Source organism: Leiobunum rupestre, chromosome 6, assembly GCF_980474605.1.
Source record: "Leiobunum rupestre chromosome 6, qqLeiRupe1.1.hap1, whole genome shotgun sequence".
Lineage (NCBI taxonomy): Eukaryota > Metazoa > Arthropoda > Arachnida > Opiliones > Sclerosomatidae > Leiobunum > Leiobunum rupestre.
In genome coordinates this window covers 33,511,445-33,529,007 of record NC_143389.1, presented here as the reverse complement: position 1 = coordinate 33,529,007, position 17,563 = coordinate 33,511,445, and the positions used below count along the sequence as shown (strand labels likewise).

General features: G+C 39.1%; 1 protein-coding gene across 6 annotated transcripts in view; it reads right to left on the bottom strand.

The window, feature by feature from the left end:
- Nucleotides 1-17,563, bottom strand: part of LOC149940642 (potassium voltage-gated channel protein Shaw-like) — a 208,664-nt gene that overhangs the window by 34,036 nt on the left and 157,065 nt on the right. For all 6 annotated transcript variants that reach the window (XM_090178085.1, XM_090178088.1, XM_090178090.1 and 3 more), the window contains one exon: nt 11,740-12,697. In XM_090178085.1, coding sequence (XP_090034211.1) covers nt 11,740-12,697 — 958 coding nt within the window. The remainder of the gene's footprint in view (nt 1-11,739; nt 12,698-17,563) is intronic.

Below are 17,563 nucleotides of genomic sequence, written 5' to 3'. Positions count from 1 at the left end.
AAAACATTTCATCCCTTAAATGGCTCGTTTGTGTTAAATTTGTTTTAATCGCTATATTATTTTCAACGAAACGGTGAAAGTAATTTGCACTTATTACTTTGTTTGGAAAGGGGGGATGGTGGGGTGCCGTTCCCTTCCCTCTTAAATTTCCCTTAATATCCCTGCGAGGATAAGGGGATTAAATCCGGGGAGTTTACTATTTCGGCGTATCCAAACATTGAATAGTTTTGTCAGCCCCGCGGCAATCTCCGCGAGTGCGTCCAACAGAGAACGGCCGTTTCATTCCGAGTTGTTTACTTCTAAAAGTTATTTTTCCTCGAATGCGCTCTTCCTAACACTGCCCAACACTCTCGCCATAACAAGGAGAACATGTAAGGAGTCGTATTCTACTCTGAGGACGAAATGGGGGATATCAAAAAATGGGGTTGACACCGGGTTTTTGCAACCACTCTTACCATATGACGAACGATTTTATAGCGCCACCGTGACGTCAGTCCGGGAATAGGGTTGACAAAAAGGGATCGACACCGGGTCTTTGCAACACTTTTGCCATAAGACGGACGATTTTATGGCGTCACCGTGACTACAGTGAGGGGACACCAGATGTGGATGACGTCGAAGCCACAGGCTGCGTTCAAAAACAAACGTTGATAAAGGTCTAGTACTGCTCGTTTTTTCGCGTTTCCGGTTTCGACGATACCTCCCTAACAATAATTCCTACGTGACGTTTCTTAGAAATCGGTTTCTATCCTATGGGCGTTACTAAACTTTGACATCATCATGTGACAAAAAAGATCCCTTTAATATCAGCCCCCATTCCCTCGCAGATGTCACAATACGACTCCTTACTTTTCTCCACGGTCACAAATATAGACCAACCGTGAATCGCTCCTTCAATTTGCTTTCCTAAAATTAGAAATTGGATTTTGGAGGGGATTAAAAATAAGGCCAAAATATAATTCCATTTTTCGAGGATTAACGTTAATTTTGGGACCTTAGCTCTATACTTAAGTTTCATTTCAAAATTTTCGCGTATTTCGTAATTTTTATTTTTGGCCAAGCAAATCTATATTCAGCTGTAACAAGATATTATCTAGGTTATTGAGAAAGTGTGAGTCTATTTAAGTTTCACTCTTAAACGTAAACCTTCATCACTAGTTAGACAAGGAATAAAAGTGCACAAGAAATGGTTTTATTTACAAATTTGCCTTGTCTAACTAGTAATTTTGTGCAAGTCGTTGAAGTTGCTAACCAAACAACACTAAATAGTAAACCTTCATTTGCCAAAATTGTATAGAGCCATCTAGTAGCGATTATAAGAACAAAACGTTCCTTAACGTTTCTTTAACCAGTTACGTCAAAGAAAACTTAAACTTAACTTAATTTATTTCACCCAGCTTTAAATAAAGCTGAATATAACGATTTAATTAATCATAATTATCAAAATAATTATAATTATCGAGTCAGGAAAAATATATTTTAAAACTAGTTGCCGATGGATGGCGTTACTGTTTCCATTTGAATCACGATTTTCAGTCTTCTGGTTTCTCTAATTAATGTAGCCACGTGAACAGTTAAATAGAGCTGACGTCATAGCCAAGAACGTAAACGCCTCTACTAAGAAGAATACGCAACCAATTATCACGCACCGACCTCACGCACGCACTCACGATGAGACGAGGCAAAGATCGCGTATGGTAGAGTACGAAGTCCACAAAAAATGTGTAGTTATTTTAGGAATGGTTCGTCTATTATTTCAATAATAAATAATCAGCTAGGCTAATACCCAAGGCACCACCTTAGGCCTAAGTTATCAAGCGACTTTTAAAGGCTTTAATTCATGTGGCCGGGTTACAATGCAGCCAACAGCTCCCTATACTAACTATTAACGTTAACCTCAATACGTTTTTTATGGAAGAGGTCAGGGGAAAACCCCTGAAACCAGTGGGGAGAGAACTTGCAAACTCAACGCGGAAGGAGTTGTTCCGAGTTTTCACCCAAGTGCCACAAGATGGGATCGAACCCGACTCCTCTTGCTGCGAGGCGAAAGTACTAACCACTCCGCCACCCCACCCTATATATTGTGCTTGTCAACTAAAATATTTACCGGGATGAAAATAAAATGTCGCGTTTCGATCTCTGAAGAGCTGATCGGGGGAGGGGGAGGGGGAGAAAAGCTGGCAAAAGTTTTCCAAAGTTGTTTGGGGGATCCTCTGGGATAAATGGGCGGATTTTGATTTCAAAGTATTCTCCTTATAGTCCTAACCGGAAGAAAAGTGGTGGCGTAAGTAAAGAGAGTGAGAAGTGGGGGAGGTTAGGGGCTGGTCGTCTCTGTCACGTATAGTATTTGACGCGTCGCGGCGTCAAACCAGGGGCTCTTTTCTGGCACCATTGACGTTGTATCGCGGGCCTCGGGTGCTGTCACCTTGAGGGGCGTCTCCTCCTCAGTCAAACCATATGGATTTTAGATATTGGCGAGCCACGTCATCTTCTTCCCAGCGAGACAAGACGCTCGAGAATAAATGTCTTGAAATATAGGAAAAGAGATTGAAGTTTCGGGGGTGCGGATCAATATGGATTTCTGTCCAAACTCCTTTTCGAAGCGCTGTCTCCGTAATTTCTCTCTTCTGTCCTGTTGTCCGATGCGAGCATATTTTTTTGTTTGCCAAAGATTTCTGTAAGAAATTATCTGCGGATGGATTCTCTCTTTCACTCTGGGTTATTTCCAACTTATAACTCACTTCCATTAAACGGTCAGGCGTTTGGATACTAGCGTAAGTATAACGTAATAATAATAATAATAATAATAATCAGCTAGGCTAATACCCAAGGCACCACCTTAGGCCTAAGTCATCGAGCGACTTTTAAAGCCTTTAATTCAGGTGGCCGGGTTACAATGCGTAGGAGGGTTGTGGCAAGCCCTGCAAGCCACGCGAGCCAACAGCTCCCTACACTAACTATTACCGTTAACTTCAACAAGTTTTTTTGGAAGGGGAAACTGAACAGCTCGAGGGAAACCCCTTAAACCAGTGGGGAGAGAACTTGCAAACTCAACGCGGAAGGAGTTGTTCCGAGTTTTAACCCAGTGCCACATAGCTGGGATCGAACCCGGCTCCTCTTGCTGCGAGGCCAAAGTGCTAACCACTCCGCCACCCCACAGCCATAAGACTAGTATGACAGTTAACAAAAATTGTCAGAGTTTGTGCGCAATCAAGGTTTAATTCAGTACGGATCCCTTAGTGTGTATGTATATACTCAAGGCGAAATGTATTTCTACCAAGGACGATAAGATTGCGGGCTCAAGTCGGAGCTCTTCTAGAGTGTCTGTGTACACGATTCTTATGATACTAGAGATATCTGGTTTCACCCTAATTTGCTTTCAAGTGGGACCAAAACTGTTGAAAATAAAATGGCAAATATTGAACTAAATCGTATGCAAAGTGATGACCTTGAGACGTAGTAGATTTTAGACCTAATACGCACATTTTCTACCATTGTCCGATTTGCACATGAAATAAAATTTTAACAATTACTTGGTTAACTTGAAACATATTACCAAATAACATAAGGCGTATTACCGACTAACTGGGAGCGTAATACCCACCAACGTGGAACATATTACCAACCAACATGGATCATATCATGCGACCAATTGGTATTACCGACCAATTGGTATTACCGACCAATTGGTATTACCAACCAATTGGTATTACCGACCAATTTGTGTTACCGACCAATTTGTATTACCGATCAATTTAATCATATTACCCACCAACTTGGATCATATCAACTATCAAATATGATCAAAAACAGTACCAGCTTTGAAGAGAAAGTTTGTAAAGATTGAGCAAACCACTTTCTGCAATCGCTCTGCAAAAACACACTAAAGTACTAAAATTTAAAATAATTATTCGAGAATTTAAAATGAAAAACACGTGAATTATATAAAACACGGCGCCGTCATTCGCGAATAAAAATAGTCATAATTAGACTAGGAACCTCAAAACGCGGTTTTCGTAGGCTAGAACGACCAAGCTTCCGTTTTCCACGAAGTCGCGCTAGCCGGAAACTTAGCCTAGACCACGGTACTAGCGTACCGGAAATGACGTCTGGATATTTTTTGTCCTTTCCGAAATGTTAGCCACTTTCTCGGTATTGTCGTCCTTCATAAGGAAGCGTAAAGGGCGACTCCGTCCATTTACAAAAATGGAACTCGGCCCAAAGATGGTGAAGGCCCGCGAGTATGGAATTGATTTGTAGTTGGTGGCGACGTCAAGGGTATAACATATCGGCCCCTCGCGACCGGTTTTGGCGTCTCGTTTGTTTTTGGGCTCCCTCTACCGGCGGCCGGATGTATAATCAGCCTTTTCCGATTGGCCTGCCCCACTTTCCTTCCCTTTCACCTCTTTCACCTCTTTCTCTCATTTATACACAATCAAACAGCTGCAGATATTTTTATCTTGGTTAAGGATAGTCATTATGCTTAGGTTAGGGACTGTTAGGTTAATCTAGGGTAGTCTTAACAGAAAATCGAACCAAAAAATTATACTTTTAGGAGTATGAAAAATAAAATTATATAATTATCGGGTACTTTAAAGGGAATATAACCTCTGATATTTCTGTCGCCCTCCGAGGGTTCCAATATTGTCCGCTGCCTCCCATGGCTTTCCACACCTGCGGCGCTGTTAATCGCTGATTGTGAAGGAAAAATGGAAATTGATGGGGTCTTAAGACAAGATTTAGGACTGTTAGGTTAGAGTTTAGACAAGATTTTGGACTGTTTCGTTAGACAAGATTTTGGACTGTTTCGTTAGACAAAATTTAGCACTGTTCGAATAGACCGGCGTTAGGTTAGGTAAAATTTAGGATTGTTAGTTTAGATTAGGGGTAGATTAGGCCAAATATAAAACTGTTAGGTTTGACAAGAGTTAAAACTGTTTGGTTATACTACGATTAGGGTAAGCAAGAGCTGGAACTGCTAGGCTAGAGTAGGGTTAGTAGGCATGAGCTAGGACTGTTAGGGTAAACTAGGTTTAGGCAAGAGTTAGAACTAAAGCTAGGCTAGGTTCGATTAGGTTAGGTTAGACTAGAGCAAGGTTAGCCTAAAAATAGGCTAGGTTCGATTAGGTTAGGTTAGAATAAAAGTAGGCTAGGTTCGATTAGGTTAGGTTAGACAAGAGCAAGGTTAGACTAAAAATAGGCTAGGTTCGATTAGGTTAGGTTAGACTAGAGCTAGGCTAGGTTCCATTAAGTTAGGCAAAAGACTACAGACATAGCTTTCACTAACAATCCAAAATGTTCAGTTTTTAAATATGAACGCGGTTAGTGGCAGACCGGCTACGTTGTGGGGATGGACAGCAGCCTGCTCATAGACGGAATTCAACTAATACTTTTGATCCGTACTATACATACTCTTCAACCGTTATCGGTAAAATTTTAAGTGATGACCTCGATAACCCACTTTTAATTTTGACGATCAGAGTGCCCATATTTATGGCATTCGCTGTCTTCTACATAACTCTCCAGCCGATAGGCTTAGAAGGGTGAATCGACAGAAAAAGTCAAAGTCTCACTGCCCCGACCCTTTGGGTAATGGGAGATCAAGATTGGATTAAATGTTGATTTAACTTAATTGATCCAAATTGGATCAAAGGTTTTACAGATCAAACGCTGATCAAATTATTACGTAATCCAAATTGGATCCAATGTTGATATAAATCATTTGATCCAAATTGGATCCATTCTTGATATAAATCATTTGATCCAAATTGGATCCATTCTTGATATAAATTATTGGATCCATTCTTGATATAAATTATTGGATCCATTCTTGATATAAATTATTTGATCCACATTGAATAAAACGTGGATCAAACTATTACTCGATACAAATTGGATACATTATTGATATAAATCATTTGATCCACATTGAATAAAACGTGGATCAAACTATTACTCGATACAAATTGGATCCATTATTGATATAAATCATTTGATCCAAATTGGAGCCAATGTTGATATACATTATTTGATACAAATTGGATCCAGTGTTGATATCCATTATTTGATCCACATTGAAAAAAAGTAGATCAAACTATTACTCGATACAAATTGGATCCAGTGTTGATATATATTATTTGATCGCTTGGGCAAGTTTTGATCCAATTCTGATGCAGTTTCTATTCACATTTTAAAAATCAATAAAATTACGTAAGCTAAATTGAGATAGTTTAGTCTAAGGGATACATTTCTGGCTGCTAACTGCTGGGAACAAGGTTTAATACCTGGCCAAAATAGTTCATGAAAATGCACTACAGGTTGAGCTATTAACTAAACTACAACTCTGAAGCTGTAAATCCGAGGTATTGATAAAGCATAAGGCTGGGTATATTAAAGTAAGCAAACCGATGTCTTTGTTTTCTCATTTTTAAGTTTCGAACAATCTTTTAATAATTCGCATGTTAAACTTTGTCTTACAGAAAAAGTTATTAATACAGATTTTTACCTCTCCGAGGGGACTTTGTACCCTAGGAGGGGTTACACAACCACCGTGTCTGTCTGTGGGTCTGTCTGTCTGTCAGGCCTGCGAACGCGTTCGCATTTTCGGGGCAAAGGGTAATCACTGCGTACGCAGTTTCTTAAAATCAGGGAAAAGGTTTTTCCAAAAGCGCCCTCTTTTTGTCATTGGGTGTAGTATAATTTTTTAAACGGCTGGGATTCGAACTCGAGCCCTCTTGCACGACAGGTGAGTGTTCTACCGCAGAACCACGGATACAGTTACGCTTCATTGAAAATTAAAAACTCTTCCGAGGAGAGGTATATTTTGGCTGGCCAACTTGTTGTCAAGTTAATTAGAATCTGAAATATTAAGATTGAGTGGAAGCTTTACAACTCAACTTCCTCTAATTTGATCAAATTAGGATCAAACTTTGATCCAATTTTGATAAATTTGTTGTAATTATATGAAACAAGCCACAGTAAGGCAAGATTCTCAATTTCAAAAAAACTTGATTTTCATTCATTATCTGCCAAATATTCGGAATTGAAAAATAGTTCTTGTTATTCAAGAGCTCGAAGAATTCCCAAAAAAGTACAACGAATAATAAAGAAAAAATCTGGGAAGGGGGGCGGGATTTCGTGGTTTTTTTAACAAATGTCAAATTCTTTAATAATTACGAATTTTAAGTTTCATTTTGGATTTTTTTTAACAAATTGAAATAAAGCACTTTTGTGGGTTTAATGCGAATTTTAGTTTTGATTAAATTAAAGTTTTTATTAGGTTTTGGGGCTACAAGGAGAAAAAAAGGAAAACTCAAATAAAAAACTAATCAGAACAAAAATACATATATTAAGGGCTAGGACTAAAATTGCTTTATTTGTATTAATAAATTTAATATTGAGCAACGCCAGCTTTAATTTTAAATCATTTAAATTTTATTAACTTTGAATCGAAAGTTCGTTATTAGCTTAACTACATATATAATTTAAAAAAACGTAATAAAAATAGTTAAATGTTTTATTTGATAATATTTTGATCCAATCTTGATCAGGATTTATTGGTTCTAAAACTATTTGATCCTTTCTGGATATGACTTGATCCAATCTTGATCAAGATTATTTGATTCAAAATTATTTGATCCTTTTTGGATATGATTTCATCCAATCTTGACCAACATTATTTGATCCTTTCTGGATATGATTTCATCCAATCTTGATCAACATTATTTGATCCTTTCTGGATATGATTTCATCCAATCTTGATCAACATTATTTGATCCTTTCTGGATATGATTTCCTCCAATCTTGATCAACATTATTTGATCCTTTCTGGATATGATTTCATCCAATCTTGATCAACATTATTTGATCCTTTCTGGATATGATTTCATCCAATCTCCAAAATTTTATCAAGTTATTTTCGTAAGGGAATATACATTTTAGTGTTCGGTGGCCCAAATCTTGCTCATCGCCATTTTTGTGATTTCATTAAAAATTATATTTTTAGTTAGGCTTTAACAAATTGGACCTATGTTTACAACAAGTTGCGGTTAAAATGAAAACCTTTCAAATACTTTTCTATATTACATCGGTCCCTGTCGTAGCAGTAGTCCAAATATATTTCAGTTCTTTCACCCGACAAGAAGCTCCGGTGAAGAATATTACCAGAAATTCTTTAAAACATACTTAATCTAATATCTGTTGGTAAACATAATTTAAATGTAAAACTTTTCACATTTATCAAATTTATTTTTGTTCAATTAAAAATATGTTTATTATAATTTACGGTTTAAATTTTGAGACTATCCCTCGGTTCTAAGACGGTGAACGTGTTAAATTCGAGAGACAAGGAATATAGAATAGCAACGAGCCACTACAATAGAGCCGCTGGTTCCTTTAAAGTTGAACCTCTTAATTTTAATTTAAATAACGTGTTTAGTGCGTAATTTCATCTTATCTCGAGTCGTACGCTTCAAACGAGAAGCTGTATTTTATCTTAGGTGCCATTTGAATACGGTTTGCGTTTTCCGTATATATGAACAAGAATTTAATTATACTGTCGGGATAATTAATATTTTGAGACGATCTGGAAGGGGGGGGGGGGCAAAGAGCCACCGGTGTCCGCGTTAAAATACGTCAGTTTTTGAGGAAGGAGCTTACTTTGCGTTTATGAATAACCACGGTGACGGGAACGTTTGACATACGTTATGTACAAGGATATTTGATACGTTAATGTACAGGGTTATTTGATACGTTAATGTACAGGGTTATTTGATACGTTAATGTACAGGGTTATTTGATACGTTAATGTAAGGGTTATTTGATACGTTACTGTACAGGGTTATTTGATATGTTAATGTACAGGGTTATTTTATATGTTAATGTACAGGGTTATTTGATACATTAATGTACTAGTGATTGTATACGTTAATTTACAGGGTTATTTGATACGTTAATGTACAGGGTGATTGCCTACGTTAATGTACAGAGTGATTGTATACGTTAATATACAGGGTTATTTGATACGTTAATGTACAGGGTTATTTGATACGTTAATGTACAGGGTTATTCGATACGTTAATGTACAGGGTTATTCGATACGTTAATGTACAGGGTTATTTGATACGTTAATGTACAGGGTTATTTGATACGTTAATGTACAGGGTTATTTGTTATGTTAATGTACATAGTTATTTGATACGTTAATGTACAGGGTGATTGCATACGTTAATGTACAGAATGATTAAAAACATTTCTGTAAATTTAATTTGAATATTCAAGATATAAAGAAATCGAATTTCGCGTACACAAATATCCGCGACAGCTTATTGATGCCATTGAGGGAACCTTATTTGTCCATTATCGAATCCTTCAAAATGTGTTAAGGTCCATTTTCATGCTAGCTGGTAGCGGATAAAAATCGTCAAAATTCGCATCCGCCACTCGCAAGCGTGAAAATAAAGCTAAAATATCTGTTTGAAACAGATCGACGCGGAAAGTCAAAAAGTGTGTAGCGGAAGCGGATTTGGACGATTTTTACCCGCTACCAGCGAGCATGAAAATGGGGCTTTAGAAATGTTTTGGAATTTAAATCATTGGAGCGCGAGAAGCGATTTAAACTCGTACAAAAGGTCAAAACGGACAAGAGCACGTAATGCGTTGGGCAAGGAAATAAGGGTCAGAAGGGGGCGGAGACATTTTTGGACCAAATAGGCCCAGTAGGGAGCCCGTTGACGCGCAAAAAGTAAACTCTCAGGTCCGACATAATTAGCGCGCGACGTCTAATGATCTATCTGCGCCGTGGAAAAACGCGAGAAGGCGCTGCCATCGATGACCCCCTCTCAGCTTTCATTCTCTTTAGTTATTCTTGCCCCCCCCCCCCCCAACAGCCTTTCCTAAAACTCAACTTTTTGTTTGACAAGTGGAGTGATCTCGAATAACGGCGTTGCCATTAGCTACTTCAAATATTAATAATACTTGTTCCGCGAACTTGGTCGGCCGGAGAACTTTTTACCATTAATGAAGAAGAAATTACCCATATAATGTACGCTTCGTACACTCGTTTCTTCCACCCGTGAACAAGCTTCAAGTGTAACGCAATCGATGACGCGATGCAGTCTGCTACGTTGAAACACGAACTCTCTCTTTAGACGCTTCAATAACATCATCTCTCTATAGACGGTAAAATAAATTTCAACGGCTTTCCGACCTAGGAAGGTTTTCATAATTGGGGGTAGGAAAAAAGGGGAACGTTTCTTGAGAGCATGGCTGCCAGCCCTACCGCATCGCGAATTTAAATGTCACTGAAGTCATTTATAGCGTTTTTCACATCTATTACGATTCATCACAATTAATTATTTGTATTTTAATTTAAAGAACTCCAAGATATAGGTAAATTTACAGTTAAACAACCATTTAGTCAGCATTTGATTTCCGAAATGCAACAGTCAGTTTACTTAGATGGCGCCACATGCTCCAATAGGAATCATGATTTAGTTATTTGTTACTCGACGACAGTCAAAAATTGGTCTCTGCGCATGCTCAAATACCAACCAATCCGGTGTTCCCTCCCTAGCTAATGTCCAGTTTTTAAGTGGCAGTGACGGTTAAAAATCCCACCCCCATTTATTTTACCGTCTATTAGATTAACTCTCACAGTCAAAGTGGGATCACTGAACAAAATGTTTTTGCTCGGTTGGTTACCGGATTAACCAGGCTAGACAAAGAATTACATTTCGTACTCGAGGAAAACCAAGTAAATTAGTTACGACATTCGCTGTATAGACGAAATGTTCTTTCTTATATAAGGCTGGTTTTCATTTCATTAAAGGACAAAAATGCAGCGAAGGCGATTACTGACGCAAAAAATCTACGTTAGGCCTAACACATTTTGTTTTCGTCGAACAGCATTTTTTTCTTATTTATGCTACCACTTCTCGGCTAAGTGGCAAGGACCATATTAACAGTAGCCGGCTTTTTATAAATAGTCCCTGGCTAATTGCTAAATAGGTTTTGTTGAAGTTCTTATTGAAACTGACTCGATCCCAGTAAGAATCCATAGACCTTAAATATTCACGGCTCATTATGCAGATGAGTTCAAATAAACCAGCTTCATCAGATTTTAGTAAACTAAAGTTAATTTTGAAACCGGGTTTTTTTTTAACAATAACTGCGTAAATTATTAGCTAAAAATAAATCGGTACGGCAAAATTCCTTAGACTCTTTTTTAATTTGAACTTGAAAATACCAAACTTGGGGAGAAAATCACGATGCGGAACTCATACTTTAAACCAGGGGCTCTCAATGGTCGATTTGCAGTAAATAAAGATCTTAATCTTCAAAACGGTGATCTCGAAAATATACTATGATATTATAATAGAAAAATAACAATGTTCTATAAATATGGCGATCTCGAAAAAATTTTTAATTTGAATATCCTGTTGCTTTTAGCTCTAAAATTAAGTTTCGGATTTCCCAAATTTAGATTTAAAATTCTGTATACAACATGGTCTGACGCCTCGATTTTGTGATCGTACAAAAAGGTGTAAGTAACAAATACTCGCGAACTTTACGTCCGATTAGATATAAATATTAAAAACCAGAGATTGGAAAAATCGAACAAAACGCCAAATTTGTAACTTGAGTTTCACGGTTTAGCGTGAAAGATAAGTTTACCACGCAATTTTGACTTTATAAATAGTAAAAAATGTGGACAAAAAATGTAATTGAAGAGCTACTTACCCATCTTGGGTCCCAGGATATCCTTGGGGTTATTTTGCTTCAACGCGTTCACTCTGCGTCCCGTCGGTCCGGGCCCCCCTCCGTGGCCGGGGGGTCCGGTGCCGCCGCCCGCCTCGGGATGTCCCGTGCCCGGGCCCCGGACGCGGGGGCCTCGGGGCTGTTCGACGGGCAAAACGCGGCGTCTCTTTTTGGGCAGTTTCGCCCTGGCTTGCGTGTGCGAGTAGAACATGGCGAAGTTGGAGACGATGACGGGAACGGGCAACGCGATAGTCAGGACACCGGCCAACGCGCACAGGGCACCCACGAACATGCCGGCGTAAGTTTTGGGAGCCATGTCCCCGTAGCCGACGGTGGTCATGGTGACCAGCGCCCACCACAGTCCCAGCGGGATGCTGTTGAAGTCGTTATCGGGGTTGGACTGTATCCGCTCGGCGTAGTAGACCAGGCTGGCGAAGATGACGATCCCGAGGACCAAGAAGAAGACGAGCAGGATGAGTTCGCCGGCGCTGGCTTTGAAAGTCTGGATCAGGATTTTGAGACCGGCCGAGTGGCGCGTCAGTTTGAACAGCCTCATGATCCGAATGATGCTGAAGAACTCCAAGATGTCGGCGTTCTCCAGGTGCGACGCGAACTTCTGGAGCGCCAAATCGATGTAGAAGGACAGCGTGGCCGTGAAGTCGATGATATTGACGGCGCCCCGGATAAAGTCCAGTTTGGAGGGGCACGTCACGAAACGGATGGTGATCTCGAAGGTGAACCAGGCGTTGCACACGCACTCGATGTAGAAGAAGGCGTCGTGCGGACTCGTCTGGATCTTGTCCAGCACCCACGCTTGCGTGTTGGCCGACGTGTTCACCGTGATGTTCTTGATGTGTGGCACGCGCATGTTTGGATGCGTCTTCAGGCAAAACGACAAAATCGAGACGCAGATGAAGAAGACGGACGCCACTCCCACCACCTGAAATAAAATAAAAGACACGTTAACGCATCTCACCATTACGCGTTATCGCGGCTCGACGACGCTAATTAGAAAACAAAAAGCGGCGTCTCACTGACACGTTGAACAAAATCGGAAGTGTCGCGAAGGGATATGTAGAATGTCGTAAATAGACACGTCGTTACGGGAAGCGCGAAAGACGAAATAAGCCTTAAGCCTGGTTTTCACTTGGCGGTTTTTGGGCGAAAAAGCCCGGCGTCGACGGAAAATGGGCGAAAATTTCCGTCGACGCCGGGCGGAAATTCCGTCGGTTTTCGGTTTTGTGTGGCGATTTTCATTTCTATTTTTTTCGCTCAGTTGGGCGATTTCGCTCTTTTTCAACCAATCAAAAACCATTTTCGAAAGGTGACTGTGACGTCAGGGGGGATGGTTAATGCTTTTCTGTGAATTTTTTTAACGTGTTTTTTTTTCATGATACCCTTGTTGCCTTCTTTTCCAGTATGTTTCTTTCACACAAACCGATCTTTCGTAACTCATATTTCTTTGAACACGATAGATCATGTAAAATAACATTAAATTTAAAATGCTTACATGAGCTTTAATCAATAGTTCACTATTATGATCAGATAAATCATCCATTTTTAGGCCTAGGCTTAAATCTCCACAATCAGACGAAAACCGACGAACTCGCTGGAACAAAATCGCTTTATTTCCGCCCAAAAAAAACGCCAAGTGAAAATGCTTAAACGCCGACAGTGAGCGAAACGTCGAAAACCATATCGCCGACGTCGAACTTTCTGTCGGTGATTTTCCGCCAAGTGAAAACCAGGCTTTAAGCAAATTTATTTTTAATGGTCTAACGTTGGACGGGTGATCAAGGTCGCGCCGGCCGATAGTGGTTTCAGGTATTTGCGGAGGCCAAGGAAGACGAGGTTAAATTAGCCAGAGACACGATCTAGAAAGCTGCCCGGAGCTCAACTCTGGGCCTTCTCGTACAAAAAAGTTTCCGTCGATGTTGGAAAGTGAGATTAACTCGGTGTCAGTTGCAGACCTCGGCAATTTTCTTCTATCGTTGAACCCCTCCTTTTTTGTCATCTTCGCTCTAGTCGTTACAGTATTACCGGGCCTATCTACAAGAGGCAGAGGGGATAAAATCTGTCCTTAGAAGAACGACGGGAGAAAACCTCTTGTATCAACTGACAGAAACATCTCATCGACAGGTACGCGTTCGTTATCCTCTGATGTTCACATCCAATGGGGAAAATAGCCTAGGGCTAGTAAACTTTACAATCAAAATATCCTAATTGCATTTTTCTAACTATATTGTTGAATTTTTCAAGGTGACATATTATTAATCTCAAACAACGTTATAAGATCTTTTTCTTTAAATTTATAACAATGTATTTGTTTGAAGTTTCACTATACTCAGTTGCAAGTTAAGAAAGGAAAAATATCTAGTGCATTTGGCGGAAAGGTACTAGCACGAATTTCCGGCAAAACGGAGGCGACAATTTCCAATTTGGCCTATATACCTGCGCGCGTTATATAATTTTGGAAAATACCATCTATTGCGTTATATTTCAAAGTGATAATTAATCAATTAACAATATTTAAAAAACAGTTGCCATCATTTAGTTTTACTACTACGAGTGAGGTATACCTAAATAAATCCGTTTGGCGAAACCAGGGTAAGTATAGAACAGTTAATGCCGAGATTACCACATTTACGTATTTAAAAAAGCGATTTGATGATTGGTTATGAGTATAATTTACTAAAAATACGGTAGAGTGAAACTTAAAAAAAAATTATCTACATTAAATATTTATTGATAACTTGAAATTTATGCAATATTAGACATTTCTAAAATGGATTATTATAACACGCGTATGAACCTTTAGGAATTCAACAGAAAATAGGCGAAATTTGAAATTCCCGCCGGTGATTTACCGGAAATTCGTGCTAATATATTTCCGCCAAATGTACTAGATATTTGCCTTTCTTAACCTGCAACTGAGTATAGGCAGGTATTTTTCGATTAGCCCGGGCAATAGATGTTTCTATAAAATAAAACGAATAAAAAGTAAAAAACAGAATATGTTGCCTCTTACTTTAACAAATCTACGAGCGCGTGCTACAGTCGTCAGAGAAATATAGCTTTTTCAAGCGCGCGTGCAAATCGCGCGTGAGAAGAATATAGTATATACCTATATAGTTTCCTGGTATGGGGGAGCAGACTAGTGGCTCGGATGGAAAAAATATAAAAAGAAAGCATTGTAATTCAGTACTTTATGAAGGGGCGTTGACCCCTTGGTTACCGTTTCTCTTTCAAATTAATTGTGGGGAACAAAATCAATAAAACTTGGTTGAAAATTCCTCCAATAAACAAGCTTTAACATCTTTTCTTTCGCGAGGTTTTTACAGTTTGTATATTTTCCCAAAATCGTGGGTGCACCCATCTTAGAAACCGCCGTTAACGACAGTTTTCGGCCACTGAGCAAGGCTCGTTGTATTGACTAGCGATGTTTCTTTTAAACCCTTTCTGAACATCCGACCCAACAGCCCCAAATCGTCTCAAAATAGCGAAAGGTGTTTCTGACAACTCTGAGCCTTCCCACCCCCCCCCCCCACCCTGCCCATAGGACGACCTCACTTGACACTTCGTTCCAAACCGCCATGGAAAGGTGAAAGCTACGGTATTATTTGCTTTTATCGAATGTAGTTTTTTCTTTTTCGGTCGCTTCCCCCCTTTCGTATTGAAGTCACCAGTGCACTTTTGTTTCCGTGTCGCGGCGGTCGGGGGCGCCACTAAAAGCTTTTCGTGTCGTGTGGTTAAAACATAATCGTCTTAGCCGCTCCCAAGAGTTTAGGAAGCTCCTTAATTTTTAAACGGAACGGTATTACTAGCCGATGGCCTTTTTCGGACAACCAAAGTTACTCAAGACCACGTACTCTTTGATTGCGAATATATTTTGCGTCCAGCCGTCATCTTTTTAATTGAAAGGAAGGTCCTTCTAGGTATGAATAATTTATGAACTTAAAATCCCTCTAGCGAGCCATTATAATTAATTTATTTAATATTATTAAATATACAGGATGTTAACTAAAAAATGGACCAGGGCGAATATCTCAAAACGTGTTTTAGTTACGATTTTGAAATTTAAGGGTGTAGAACGCTCAGGGGGTCAACCGACTATGAAAATTTCCATGACCTTGAACCAAGTCTTCAAGGTCATTCGAAATTTATCTTGAGAACCGTAAGAGTTACGAAGTTGTTTCCAATTAAAAAAGTGTTTCCCGTCACATTTAATGGCTAACTAGCTTGAACCCGATCTGATTTGCGAAATAGGAAGTCGAGATCAAAGACAAGAAGCCCTAAAATGAATTTGGTCCTATTTCCCAAATCAGATAGTGGGTCATGCTGTTAGTTCTTATACCATACCCTAGTGTAATTTTGCGCTAAACTGTACTGAAACAAATATGCTTTTCTTTATAGTATTTTACAATTTTGATGGGATGTGGATAAATACTTTATAAGTAAAAACACTTTAAACATTTTTATGAGAGATTTTAAGTAATAAATATGTGTAAAATCTGAATATCCGTATTATTTTCGAGTTGGTTTAAACTGCATGGTAGCACCAATTAGTAACATTTAGTTTAGTATTTAAAATAGGTTTTCAGTGGTCTTACCGCTGAATTCTTCTTGTCAGTGGCGAAGAAAAGTCATGTTTACTTATTCTTATATTAATTATGCTTATACATGTATGGTTTTGAGTATCATACACCATTTTTTGAATAAGTATTTCTTGACAACGGTTAAGATTATTGAAATTAAAATTGTGCGAAAGAAAAATCATAACTTTTACCAGTACTTTAGAGAATATTATACTGTAACAGAGTAACCCCTGGTACCTCACCGCTCCCTGAACACCGGTGTAACGCGTGCGGAACACTTCTACAGGGGCAAGTCATATTTTAGGTATAAAATATTTTATTCGAAATCGAAGAAATTAACGACGTTTAGCCCGGCAAATGTAACGAGCAACCATTTCGAAAGTACCACTTTTATATTGCGTTAGAGAGTGCACCTCAATATCTTTTAAAACTACGCGGAGAAAATAGCCCTAAGAAAATCTTCTATTCGATTCCGAAACATTTCCCAACCTTTCAAAGCAATTCCACTATATAGGCAAAATCTCATTTTGAAATCCTACGTACGGGAGAATAACACCGCTCAAAGAGGAAACGAAGGAGGGGGGGGGGGAGGCGCTAGAGCGAGTTCTGGGCACGCCATTGTTTATCCCACGCTGAAATCGAAGGGCCTTGGCAAACCAGGGTTTCCCACCCACCCTTCCTCACGGTACCGATCCCTGGGCGTCCCCCTTCTAACTGGCGGCATGCGTGTTTCTAGCTGAAGGGATCTAGTCATGGGCACGATCCTCTCGTTTTAGAGCCGGTCGGAGCGTTTTGGAGTCAGAATAAATAATTGAGAGGAGAAGTAATAGTTTGGTTAAATGAGCAGAGGAGAGTCTGATAATGAGCGGATTTTAGATATGAGCGCTTCATTTAGTAAGAAATTGAGCGAAAGAAGAGATGAGCTGTTATTTTAATTCTTAAACAAGTAACAAACTGAGAGGAATGAATGATAAATAGCCTAAAATTTGATTTTTTGGGTTATGAAATTTTTAATTTTTCGTTAGGTTTTATTGGATTTTGTGAATTCTAAAATTGATTTTGTTTTTTAAATTGGTAATATGACAAAATTAGCTAAAGTGTCGAGTATTTGTAAAAACGGTAATTAGGTTTATATGTTGGGTGATCTGTTTAATGAGATGGAGCGGAATCTATAATTTGTTTAATTGAACTGAGCGCTAGCGAGCTTACTT